The sequence below is a fragment of the Protopterus annectens genome, chromosome 13.part0, assembly GCF_019279795.1.
Source record: "Protopterus annectens isolate FY-2018-M chromosome 13.part0, PAN1.0, whole genome shotgun sequence".
Taxonomy (NCBI): Eukaryota; Metazoa; Chordata; order Ceratodontiformes; family Protopteridae; genus Protopterus; species Protopterus annectens.
Genome location: NC_056747.1, coordinates 970,491,027 through 970,504,633, shown reverse-complemented (window position 1 = coordinate 970,504,633; position 13,607 = coordinate 970,491,027). Strand labels below are relative to the sequence as shown.

At 43.2% G+C, this 13,607-nt stretch overlaps 1 protein-coding gene across 1 annotated transcript in view; it reads left to right on the top strand.

Annotated features, from left to right (window-relative positions):
• DNAJC7 (DnaJ heat shock protein family (Hsp40) member C7) overlaps positions 1-13,607 on the top strand; it is a gene marked incomplete at its 5' end in the record, with an annotated part of 1,180,673 nt that overhangs the window by 120,390 nt on the left and 1,046,676 nt on the right. The window contains 1 exon segment of the mRNA XM_044054736.1: positions 2,401-2,475. Coding sequence (XP_043910671.1) covers positions 2,401-2,475 — 75 coding nt within the window.

Below are 13,607 nucleotides of genomic sequence, written 5' to 3'. Positions count from 1 at the left end.
CCTCAGATTTTGCAATACCTAACTGAGATGCTGGACAAAGGACTATCCTTCTCATCAATTAAGATCCATGCTTCTGCCATTTCAGCTCATTACAATACAGAACCACCTATTTTTTCTCATCCACTGCTAAGACAGTTTCTCAGAGGAGCCAAAAACATAAGACCTCCAAGGAGAGCTCCAGTACCTACATGGGACATCGGTTTTGTTTTGGAAAAACTCACACTGCCTCCATTTGAGCCTGCCAATACAGCAGAGATAAAAATACTTGTCATGGAAAACCGCTCTTCTCCTAGCAATAACTTCAGCAAGAAGAGTCTGAGTTACAGGCACTAATGGCTGTGGAACCTTTTATTATTTTCCATCAGGACAGGGTTTCTGCAAGGACAAACCCGACATTTATGCCTAAGGTAGTGTCCAGTGTGGCTCTTAACCAAACCATTCATTTGCCTACCTTTTATCCAAACCCACAGAATAAGGGGGAGAGACTTCTGCATACTTTGGACATACACAGACAGCTACGCTTTTACTTGGACAAGACTAAACCCTTCAGAAAGACTGAGCAACTCTTAATGGCATATGCTGCAGGTTCCCAAGGAAAAGCCATTTCAAAGCAGACCATTTCAAAATGGATAGGCCACTGCATTCGTTTCTGCTATTCACAACATGGCAAAGCAGTGCCCAAGGGCATTAGGCCCCATTCTACTAGAGCAGCAGCCACTTCAGCAGCCTTCCTCAGAGGAGTACCAACCAAGGATATTTTGGAGGCTGCAACATGGACTTCAGTGCACACTTTTACAAGGCACTACCATTTACCTCTCTACTCTAAATCCAGAGCAGGCTTTACCACTGCAGTTCTGCAGGGCCTCATGCCCACTCCAAACTCTATTTAGGCCCAGCCGCCCAACCTTAGCTTTGGGATTCAACCCAAGTGTAATGACTGCAACAGTGAAACACTATGAACATAGTATAGTTGTGTACCTATCATAAATGTAGATGTTCGAGTGTATTCACTGTTGCAGTCCAGGTTACCCTCCCACCATCCCCCTTTCTCTTTGCTGGGACTTATCTGTACCTATCTATTCTATACAACCTATGTGGTGTATTTGCTTGTAGATGAAGGTTATGTGCATGCTTTTTTATGATCATAATTTTTACAGTCTACCCTTTTTAGTGGCACTTGACATCTGGGGCAAGAAAAACTGAAGAAAATGGCGTCTGCTGCATCTTTTATACTCTTGGAGTGCTGATGTCAGGGAAGGGGCGACAGCAACCGACGCCAGACCAGGACTTTGGAATTCAGGCCGACTGTGGGTAGCCTGCCAGCAGGATAACCGAAATGTAACGACTGCAACAGTGAATACACTATAACATCTACATTTATGGTAGGTACACAACTGTACTTTGTGTACGCTTACCATAAATGTCGATGTTTGAGTGTATTCACTGTTGCAGTCTTCCTTCCTTCCCTCATCCCTCCTTGGCGTACTAGGTAGGCCTAGAATTCCAAAATATGACTACCTTGGGCACTTCTCCAGGCTACCCTGGGTTAGGTACCCACTTTATTCTCCTTTGCTTAGCTCCAGGCTCCTCTTTCATGGGGTGAATAAAATACTGAGGAGATGATGCAGGCTGGCTCCATTTATACCCGAGCGTACTGACATTGCTTAAGGCATCTGCCAGTGTGGGAGGTGAAATAGGTTTCTCTGCTAATCTGGCTGGCCGAGGGCTTTCACTGCAGGAAATCTTGTCAGGACTGCAACAGTTAATTCACTCTTAACATCTACATTAATGGTAAGTGTACACAACTGTACTTTTTTGAGATTTCACCTATAAGATTGATTGGTATCTCTGCCCATTCAAGGAGGCCGTATATACTAATGGCAGAAACTAATCCCTCATAAATTGCTGCTGTCTGCTTACTGTGATTTAGCCAGGTCTTCTGCTGTTGTGATGGATGTGTACCACAACTGTGCCTCAATGCATTCTTGAGCAAGAACTTGCAAGTATAACTTTAAAAGCAAGTTGTAGATCAGTAAATTTTTTTTTCATGTTTTGTATCCTATATAAGGGTGCCAGATGCAATTTAAACTTGTCACTCAAAGCTTCAGTAAAGTTTATCAAAAAATAAAACTGTGCTTTGTTTAAAAATGCTTTACAGGCTATTTTTTTTTTGTAGCTGAGCATGTTACGTGCGTTACTATTTTCTTCTAAAAAGTTTGTATGTGGAGAGTGGGGAAATGTGAATCTTCATTGGTTGTGTTGTACTTTGGCAGTTATGGCACAATGTGCAAACCAATGTAACTTGAAGTCTTTCTTCTGCTGCTTCTTTCTCTAATTGAATTTTTGCTGCCAAGGTTTTATGGCAGACTTTCTAACAAGTTTTCTTCTTACTTTTTTAAGTTGGGATGTGCCAAATCCGTTTTGGAGTATGAACGTATGGCAGAGTCTGATTTTGAAAAACGGGATTTTAGAAAGGTAAGAGCATTTTTGTTGTTTGTAGTTACTGCTTACCTTGGAAGTAGGACCACATCCAAATATGTTTGTAGTAAATTTAAATTTTTGAATTAGAACTTACAGATAATTGCCAAAATATATGCATCCTACATTTTGCCAGAAATTAAGTAGCCCTTCACACCAAAATTGCTGTAGACTAAGAATCTCAGAATTGAAGTAGGTTTTATGGTTCCTTATTTTAAAGGAGAGTAAAAAGTGCACACCCTGTTTAAAATGTTCTGAGGTGAAAATACAGAGAAAAAATATATTTGTTACAGAGCTAGAGACTTGGTCTTGTTTGAGTTTGTTCAGATTTCATACTTTCCTAAACTGTGACGTTTGCCTTCACACTTTAGTTCACTTTGCACCAGTCACATGTACAGCATTTGTTTTATCTACCTTAGATGGGCAGAATGTCTTAGTTACTTTGATCAGTCATCTGTCATCAGAAGTGCTGATTTTACTGCAGAATATAGTTTGCTTGTCATCCTGTCCTGCAAGCTGTGATACTGGTTTCTGTTTTTATCACATTACAAGCTTGTCTGTGTAGTTGTGGCTGCAAAGCAAATGGTTTTTTTTTTTTTTTATTATTATTATTATTATTAGGTGGTCTGTCTTAAAGAAACCTTGTACCACTAATCATGAAAGATAGTAGATGTCCTTCATGGATGCATCTGCAGTCATAACAACTGGGTTGTCCTGTCGTCAGGCAGCCTCGGCCGGATTCCAAAGTCTGGGTCCGCTCGCTGATGTCGCACTTCACCCGACGTCATCTCTGCTGGTCTTCGGGTATAAAGGCATCAGCCGACGCCATTTTCCTCAGTCTTTCTTGCCGCGTGGCGCCCGAAGCAGAAGCTGTTCGCAAGTGCCGGTCGGTCAGATCCAGAGATTACTACTACGAATACTAAAGACTTCTAAAGCTAAGTTGCTGGGGACTCTTTCTTTCCTCAGCCGATGTCAGAAAAAGTCAATAACTGTTTAACTTGTGGGAAACAAATACCTCATAAAGATTTCCACTCTTACTGTCTGCCTTGCTTAGGCCCAGACCACGGCGTAGCAGCCTGTTCTGCGCTTCCTTCAACCGCAACGCTAAGGCGTCTGTCGGAGTTTGCTGAACAGTTTTTCGCTCAGACTTTGCGTACATTATGCCGCCGGATCCTCCGACTACCCAAATTATTAAAACGCAAGGAAAAAGACCGACACTCGCGGTCCGCAGTTAAACCACGGTTAAGCAAGCATGAGTGTCTCGGTCGGCGAAACCGAAAACTGGTCAATCTCCAGCGAATCCATGCCTACTACTGAGGCTCCTGCTACCTTACCTGAATCGGCCTCAGAAATTTTGCCTACAACTGTGGTTTCTACTGATTTATCAGACACCATCCCTTTGGATGTCTCTACCCCAGCACGTGGTGCTGCTAGACCCCTGCAGCCATGTCTATCAAGGCCTTTGCCAGGGCCAAAGCAGCCAAATCTGCTAAGTCAGTGCCTGTTAAACCTCCCTCACACAGGCCCACTTCTAGTTCACAAATGCTTACTCTGGCAGAAGATTTAATATCCTTAATTAGGGGATCCCAATCTCACCCAGACAGGGCCTCTCAGCCCCAGAAAAGAGACCTAGGACAGAGCCCCCGAGCCAGTGTCCTCTGATGATTCTGCGGATGACTCCGACATTACAGAACAGCCAGAGGATCCTTTTTCTACTTATGAAGACTCCGATGCTGAAGAATCCATTCCAGCTGCCTCTCCACCAAAGGAATTTTCCTTTGGGGAAACCTTGCATGCCATGAGAGAACAATTCCAATGGCAGGGACAAGATTTCTCAGACTCAAGAAAAAGGCTTAGGACTTTTCTACACTTACCACAACATAGGCCCTTAGCTATACCTCCTGTTTTACCTGTTGTGGATGATGCATTTAATGATGTCTGCACTGCTCCTGATTCTTTACCTCCAGCCCCTGCCAAACCTGATAGATATTACAGGGTACCTGACACTCATCACCACCTATACAAGGCCCCACTGGCAGACCCTGAAACTATTTCCCAGGGGCCTAAGGCAGTAGCCTCGACCACAGCAAAAAACCCTATTCCTTCAGAAAGGGAATCCAGGTCCTTAGACAGATGGGGAAAAAGTTTACACCTCTGCTACTCTCTCAGCTAGAGCTTTAAACTGTCAATTTCACATGATCCAATACCAAGAGTTTATGCTTGATCAGTTAACTAAAAAAGTATTCTCTGATGAATCTTTAGACAAGAAATATGTATTAGAAATGGTGAATAACATACAACAGGTTAGTAACCATTCCTTAAAATGTGGCTGTGATGCACTGGAGGCTTCATTTAGATCAGCCATGACTGGCACAGTGATAAGAAGACATGCATGGTTGAAAGAACAGGTCTTACCGGATCATGTTAAAGCAAAGCTATTAGATGCTCCTATGGATAAGGCCAGTTTATTTGGTACACCTGCCCAGCAGGTAATGAAGAAAATGGAAGAAAAGGCAAAATCTGTACAAACAGTTAAAGATTTTTTACAGGTTCAGTCCCCAAGGTTTAGCAGGAACTGGCCTGCCAAAAATTGGTCCTTTCCTGACTCCACAAGATCCCAAAGGGGCAGAAATAGAAGCTCCAGAGGCGGAAATCAATCCAGAGGAGGTGCCTACAGAGGACGACAGTGGCAAGGTAATAACAGAGGCACAGACGCAACCACTACCACTGCAACAGGACAATCACAGTGACTTGGCTCTAACTCCGCCTACCAGGGAGCAAATAGCAGCACCATTAGGCGGAAAGTTAGCCTTATTTTCAAAAAATTGGCACTATATCACAAAAGACAAGTGGATTTTGCAAACCATAGACCAAGGCTACCGGTTCCACTTCCACACCTTACCAGTAAAAAGAGGAATGCCAAACCTGCCTCCAAATAAAAAAATAGAAGCTCTACAGCAGATAACGAAATTAACAAAGATGAGAGCTGTGGAAAGAGTACCAATAACAGAACAGGGCAAAGGATTCTACTCCAGACTCTTCCTAGTACCAAGAAAAGAGAAAAGTTGGAGACCTATTCTCGACCTGTCCATCTTAAACACATATATCATTGTCCCAAAATTCAAAATGCTGACCCTACAGCAACTTCTTCCCATGCTGGGCAAGGAGTGTTGGCTGGTAACTCTAGATCTCAAGGAGGCATACCTGCACGTCCCCATTCGACCCAATTGCAGAAGATACCTCAGATTTCTTGCAGGATCAGAGCATTATCAATTCTCAGCATTGCCCTTTGGCTTATCTACCGCCCAGAGTATTCACAAAATGCCTGGCATCAGTAATCGCTCACTGCAGACTACAGGGAATCCAAATTTATCCATACCTGACGACTGCCTGCTACAAGCGGACAACAAAAGCAAGCTGACAACAGATTTACAAAGGGTCATTTACTTGCTACAAGCCCTGGGATACACAGTCAATTTACAAAAGTCAAGGCTGATACCATCCCAAACAAGAACATTCTTGGGAATTGGACACAGTAAAACAAATGGCATTCCTAACTGCAGAAAAACAAAAAGAACTCCCTCTTTACTTCTTGGCATTAACAAGACAGAACAAACTAACAGCAAGAAATTCTGCAGGCCTTGGGCTTCATGGCATCATGCATAATCTTGGTCCCACATGCCAGACTGCATATGAGAAAACTACAGTGGTACCTAAAGAATTTATGGTCTCAACACAGGCACAGCCTAGAAGCAGAAATACCATTAATTCCATGCCTAAAACAGGAATTCCTCTGGTGGGCCCAAGCATGCCAGTCAAACCCAGGCCTACCCTTCCACAACTTTCGAACAAGCCAAACCATCACAACAGACGCCTCAGACCTAGGATGGGCACATGCTGGACAAATGCGTACAAGGATTGTGGACTCAGGACCAGCTGCACCTGCACATAAACCAAAAAGAAATGCTGGCAGTAAAACTGGCAATCCAAAAATTCAGACCATTCCTCAAAGAAGGCCATTTGATGATAAGGACAGACAACACCACAGTTATGTGGTACATCAACAAACAGGGAGGCACTCATTCATACCCCTATGCAGAATGACTTTGGACCTTTGGAATCTGGCTCTCAGCTACAACATCCAGTTACAGGCAGTATTTGTACCGGGAAAAGAGAACACCCTAGCAGACATGTTAAGCAGAACCACCTCGGATGCTCACGAATGGATGCTACACCCAGACATCTTCAAGACCATCACAAAGAAATGGGGAATGCCACAAATAGATCTATTCGCTTCCTCTCAATCACCAGCTCAAAAATTCTGCACAAGGACATTCCACCCACTTGCATGGAAGGTGGATTCTCTCCTTCAGCTGGAAAGGTCTGACAGCATATGCATTTCCACCTCTTCCCTTGATACACAAGGTATTACTGAAAATCAAAGAGGAACGTCCAAAGATAATCCTGATAGCTCCGAACTGGCCAAGACAACACTGGTACCCATTGCTGAGGAGCATGTCTCGGGAGAAAATGTGGTCAATACCCCTGATGCCTTTGATAACTCAGAACAACTACAGCATCATGCATCCAAACCTAAAAACTTTGCAACTGACTGCCTGGAACATCACATAGCAGCAACTAATCCAGATCTTTCCCAAAGGGTTAAAGACATTATCCTTGAAGCCCGCAGACCTTCAACAAGAAGGAACTATGCAGGAAAATGGAAAAGGTTTGTCATTTGTAGTGCTGAAAGAGGAAAAGATGTCTCGAATATAGATATTGCAAACATTCTGGAGTATTTGGCAGAGCTTTTACATACAGGCCTGTCCTATTCCTCCATCAAGATACATGCATCAGCTATTTCAGCAGAATACAGCTTTGATCCACCTGTCTTTTCACATCCTCTACTCAGGCAGTTCCTCAGAGGGATCAAGAATGTAAAACCTCCAAGGAAACCACCATTACCAGCATGGGACTTGAACTTTGTGCTAGAAAAGTTGACACTCCTCCGCTCGAACCAGCAGCAACAGCAGATCTACAGCACCTATCATGGAAAACTGCTTTCCTACTGGCAATTACCTCAGCAAGGAGGGTTTCGGAACTACAGGCCTTAATGGCAGTACAACCCTTCCTAATCTTCCATAAAAAGATAGGGTGTCCATGAGAACTAATCCTACATTTATGCCTAAGGTGGTATCCAGAGTGTCTTTAAACCAGGCAATCCACCTACCTACCTTCTTCCCCAATCCACAAAACAGAGGGAAAGAATGCTGCATACCTTGACGCTCATAGACAGCTACGCTACTACCTGGACAGAACCAAAAGTAACAGAAAACTGACCAGCTTTTTGTAGCCTATGCAACAGGGAGGGAAGGAAAAGCAATTTCCAAACAGACAATCTCCAAATGGATAGGAAATTGCATAAGATTTTGTTACTCCTTCCATGGAAAACCAATTCCACAGAACATAAGGCCTCATTCTACAAGGGCTACAGCCACTACCACAGCTTTCTTACGAGGAGTGGCAACCAAGGCTACTTGGACCTCCGTGCATACATTTGCCAAGCATTATAATTTACCTCTATATTCTAGATCCCGAGCAGGGTTTGCCACTGCTGTACTGCAAGGGATCCTAACCACCATAATTTTATCTTCCTCCTCCTCCCTAGTTGGCTATGGTATTCTACCGACTGCAGATGCATCCATGAAGGACATAGTACAGTTTTGTACCTACCATAAATGTAGATGTCCGAACTGGATAGCATCTGCAGTCCCTCCTTCCCCTCTGTGGTACTCCTAGGGTATTTACCCTCCTAATAGCTAGCTGGGTCTCTTATGGTGTATTTGTTTGTATATATGTACATACATGCTTATTTTTTGTGTTTGCCTTCTATCTTTTTGGAAACATTGGCATTTATCCAAAATTTAGCCTTCCAAGAGGGCAACTGGCATCTGGGGCAAGAAACACTGACTGATGCCTTACCAGCAGAGATGACGCCGGGTGAAGTGCGACATCAGCCGGACCCAGACTTTGGAATCAAGGGCTGCCTGACGACAGGACAACCCAGTTATGACTGCAGATGCTATCCAGTTCGGACATCTACATTTATGGTAGGTACAAAACTGTACTTTCTTAATACATTTTTGTGTGTGCACTTATGTTATGGTAAATGGTTGCATTGTATTGCTTGACCATCCTTTTTCTGCCACTTTCCATCAGGCAAGATTTGCTTTTTGGGTGTTGTGGGTTGGTGATGTATTGCGTGTGGATTTAATCTTGTGTAGGCAAGTAATGATTGCAGATGACTGCTACTTGACTGAACTAGCCTGCCCATTTCTTTACTTGCTAAGTTATCTGCAAATGCAGCTTAACCTTTTGTCCTTGACTCTGTTTAAGAATGTATAGGCACCAGGCTATAGGTTCATAGTTTCATAGGTTAAGTACTAGGCTGTCTGCCCTTGTGGACCATTCTATGCCTAGCCGATTTTCCTCAAAGGTGATAATCATATCCTGCAGCCTATGTTTGTGAGGCAAACATCTTAATTATTATGCTAGCCCCCATTGTTTTCTGTCAGAAACTGTTTTTGTTCACTTCAGTATTCAATGATTTTTCACTTAATCACACCACCAGCATTGTGGCTAATAAGTAGTGAAATTTCTTTTGAATGGCAGCCAACTTGTGGGCACAAAAGCTGTTTCTGAAAAGCATAAATATGTTAACATTATGGGAAACTAAAGCAATCCCAAGTATTGGTGGTATGGTCCTGTTAAACTGCTTTATGCATCTGACAGCATCTGACACTGTGGCATAGGCAGAGTACCGCCTTGCACTGGGAAAATTCGATATTGTCACAGCTTGTGGGATACTGACCAAATCTGTATACTGCTTTTGTTGAAAATTGCCCCACAGTGACTTAAGTATAATTAAATTTCTTAAGCTGGTGGGCTCTTCCTTAGACCCTTTTCAGCCACATTCCTTGCCAATGTTAATAGCGAATTAAATGTATGGTATACAGTCTTGAAAGAATGCATTTCTAGTTTACAAGATGTTCTTCATGTTTCACTGTTGCAGTCATTACATTTGGGTAATCTGCTGGCAGGTTGCCCTTAGTCGGCCTGATTAACAAAGTCTTGGGTCCTGCGTTGGTTGCTGTTCCTTCTTTCATGACGTCAGGTTGTCAGGGGTATAAAACATGCTGCCAATGCCATTACATCAGTCTTTCTTGCCGCGCGGTGCCCGAAGCAGAAGCAGTTTGCAAGTGCCGGTCGGCTGACTACTGAAATTTTTGTCTTCAAGTTTCAGAACTGAAGTCTTAAACTAAAAAGCCAAGTACCCCGTTGGGGAAACTTTTTCTTGCTCCTTACCGATGTCAGTAAAAGTTAATAATTGCATTACTTGTGGGAAGCAAATACCTCATAAGGATTTTCATTTGTACTGTATTCCTTGCCGAGGCCCTGACCACAACGTACCTTGCTTTCAGTTTTGTGCTAAATTTAATCAACGCACTATCAAACGTCAGTACATTTTTGCTTCTAAATATTTTGGCTCATGTTTTAATTATCCAGAAATGTCGTCGATTAGCAATCAGACTACAGATACATAAAAAACACAAAGAAAGACAAGCCGTTGAGGTCCAAAACTGACTATGACTCTTCTCCTAAGCCAGTCGCCAGTTCGCCGGTACTCAGTGAGGCGCTTTCACAGCCCCTGATACCCGCTACTTCTGATTCGCAGGCCTCTACTGAGACCCATTCGGAGATTTAATTACTCTGATCAGGGGTAGCCAAACCCCCCCCTTCTGAGGCCTAGGCAAGACATTGATTATGAATCTTCTGAACAGGATTCTATTTCTACTGACTCTTCTAATGAACAGGAATTGTCTATACCTACGTATGAGGACTCTGATGCAGAAGACTCCATCCCTTGTGCTTCTCCCCCTGAGGATTTTTCTTTTGGGGAAACTTTACATACTTTAAGTGAAACATTTCCACTGGGAAAGTCAGGATTTCTCTGAATCTAAAAAGAGACTTGGGGATTTTCTTCTTCCTCATCATAGGCCATTGGCTATGCCTCCTGTTCTAGACATTGTTGATGATGCTTTTTCAGAATCTAGTATGGCTCCTGATTCTGTGCCTCCGGCTCCTTGTAAGCCCGACAGATACTACAGGGTTCCTGGCTGTTTACACTTCTGCAACCTTGGCAATTAGGGCTTTAAACTGTCAATTTCATATGCTTAAATATCAACAGCATGTCATGGGAATGCTTAAACAGAAAATTGTTAATTTCTGACTGTGTGGAAAATAAAGATTTTCAGGATCTATTGCATTCAGCTGAACCAGTTGGAAAACATACTTTGCAATGTGATTTTGATTCTTTGGAGGCCTCTTGCAGGGCTGGTGTAACTGGGTCTGTGCTAAGAGCAAACTCTGCCTGATCATGTTAAAGCAAAATTGTTGGATGCTCCTTTACAACAGGACCGTCTCTTTGGTAATAAGGCTGAAGAAGTTTTAAAAAAGATGGAAGATAACGCTAAATCTATGCAAATTGTGAAAGATTTCTTACAAGTGCAACCTCCAAGATTTAGTAGGCATTGGCCTACTAAGAACTGGCCCTTTCCATTTCCTTCGAGAGCCACTCAAGTCAAACCCAAGACATTCCAAAGGCTACAGGTTTCAGTCACAAGGGGCATTTAGAACAAAACAATTGGGTGCCGCCTCCTCCAAATCTGGAAACAACAAGACACCTCCCTATGGTAAGCAGTCTCGATGGCTTCCCTTTACACTTACCAAGCACTTACCTTTTAGCCGGCCCTTTGGGGGGAAAACTGGCACTTCATGCAAGAAACTGGCAACTTATAACTTAGGACAAATGGGTTTTAAGTATCGTATCCCAGGGATACAGATTTCATTTCCACACGTTGCCAATCCCAAACGGATGGCCAGACCTGCCCCCAAAGCAGTGGACAGAGGCCCAGAAACAAGTACTGTCCCTGATGAACATGGGGGCTATTCAGCCAGTACCAGAAGAGGAAAAGGGACAATGTTTCTATTAAAGACTTTTCCTGGTACCCAGAAAAGACAAGTCATGGTGTCCAATTCTGGACGTATCTACTCTAAGCACATTTCTAGACATTCCAAAATTCAAGATGCTGACTCTTCAGCAGTTACTTCCTATGCTAGGCAAAGATGCCTGGTTGGTAACTCTAGACTTAGAAGCTTACCTGCATATCCCAGTCAGGGAATCTTGCAGAAGATACCTCCGCTTCAAAGCAGGCTACTTGCATTACCAGTTCTCTGCACTGCCCTTTGGCTTATCTACTGCGCCCAGGGTCTTCACAAAGTGCCTGGCTCCAGTAATTGCATTTTGCAAGCAAAGAAATATATCCATACCTGGACGATTGTCTAATTCAGGCAGAAAACAGGGACATTCTTCTTAAAACATCTGGCGTTTGTAAAAAGGGTTCTAACTTGTCTAGGGTACACTATAAATGAAAAGAAATCACAACTGGTACCCTCTCACAAAATTACATTCCTGGGTGCAAGCTTGAATACAACTGCCCAGATGGCTTTCCTTATGCCAGAAAAGCAAATTCATTTGGTGACTTCACACAGGTGGCCACAAAAACCCTGCTTTCTGCAAGACAAACACGATGAACATAGTACAGTTGTGTGCCTACCATAAATGTAGATGTTAGAGTGTATTCACTGTTGCAGTCCAGGTTACCCACCCACCATCCCCCTTTTCCATTGCTGGAACTTTTCTGTACTTCTCAACTCCATAAAACCTATGTGGTGTATTTGCTTGTAGATGAAGGAAATGTTTATATTAGTACATGCATGCTTTTTGGCATAATTTATTAATTTCAGCCTTGCTATCTGGGGGAACCTGACATCTGGGGCAAGAAAAACTGAAGAAAATGGCATTGATTGCATCTTTTATATCCCTGGCGCACTGACGTCAGGGAAGAGGCGACAGCAACCAACGCTGGACCTAGACTTTGGATCTCTGGCCGACTGCGGGTAGCCTGCCAGCAGGATAACCCAAGTGTAATGACTGCAACAGGGAATACACTCTACACAACTGTACTTTCTACTAAAAGTCAAACAGGACAAACCAAAAATTATTTTGATTGCTCCAGACTGGTCTCGCCAACACTAGTACCCACTCCTGCGCAATGTGTCGCACCTTCCACCGTGGCACCTGCCTCAGACACCTTACTTACTGTCTCAGCAGAACAGCCAAATTCTGCACACTCTGATCCAAACTTTGAATCTTGCAGCGTGGCTAATCACCTAAATTCACCCTTAGCATCCCTCAGCAAACCTATGATGGATATTATTTTGGAGGCAAGAAGGCCTAGTACTAGAAAATCTTATGCTGACAAATGGAAAAGATTCTGTGCCTGGAATCAATCACAAGGGATAAGCACAGCAGTGCCCAATATTCCTCAGATTTTACAATACTTAAAACTGAGATGCTTCACAAGGGCCTGTCCTTTTCTTCCATAAAAATCGATGCCTCAGCCATTTCAGCTCATTACAACACAGAACCTCCCCTCTTCTCTCATTCTCTGCTAAAACAGTATCTTAGAGGGGCCAAAAGCTTAAGACCACCCAGGAGAGCTCCAACCCCTGCCTGGGACCTCAATTTTGTATTGGAAAAACTCATTCTCCCTCCTTTCGAGCCAGCTGCTACTGCAGACTTAAAATTTCTCTCCTGGAAAACAGCTTTCCTTTTAGCAGTCACTTCAGCTAGATGGATTTCTTAATTACAGGCTCTTATGGCAGTGGGGCCTTTCATCATTTTTCATGCAGACACGGTATCTCTCAGGCCAATCCCATCCTTCATGCCTAAGGTGTGGTGTCCAGTGTGGCTCTTAATCAGACCATTCATTTGCCAACTTTCTTTCCCAATCCACAGAACAAGGGGGAGTGGATTCTGCATTCATTGGATGTACACAGACAACTTAGATTTTACTTAAACAGGACAAAATCTCAAAGAAAGTCTGAGCAACTACTGGTGGCATTTGCTGCAGGGGCAGAGGGAAAGGCCGTTTCAAAGCAGACTATTTCCAAATGGATAAGCCATTGTATTAGTTTCTGCTATATGCACCATGGTAAAACTATCC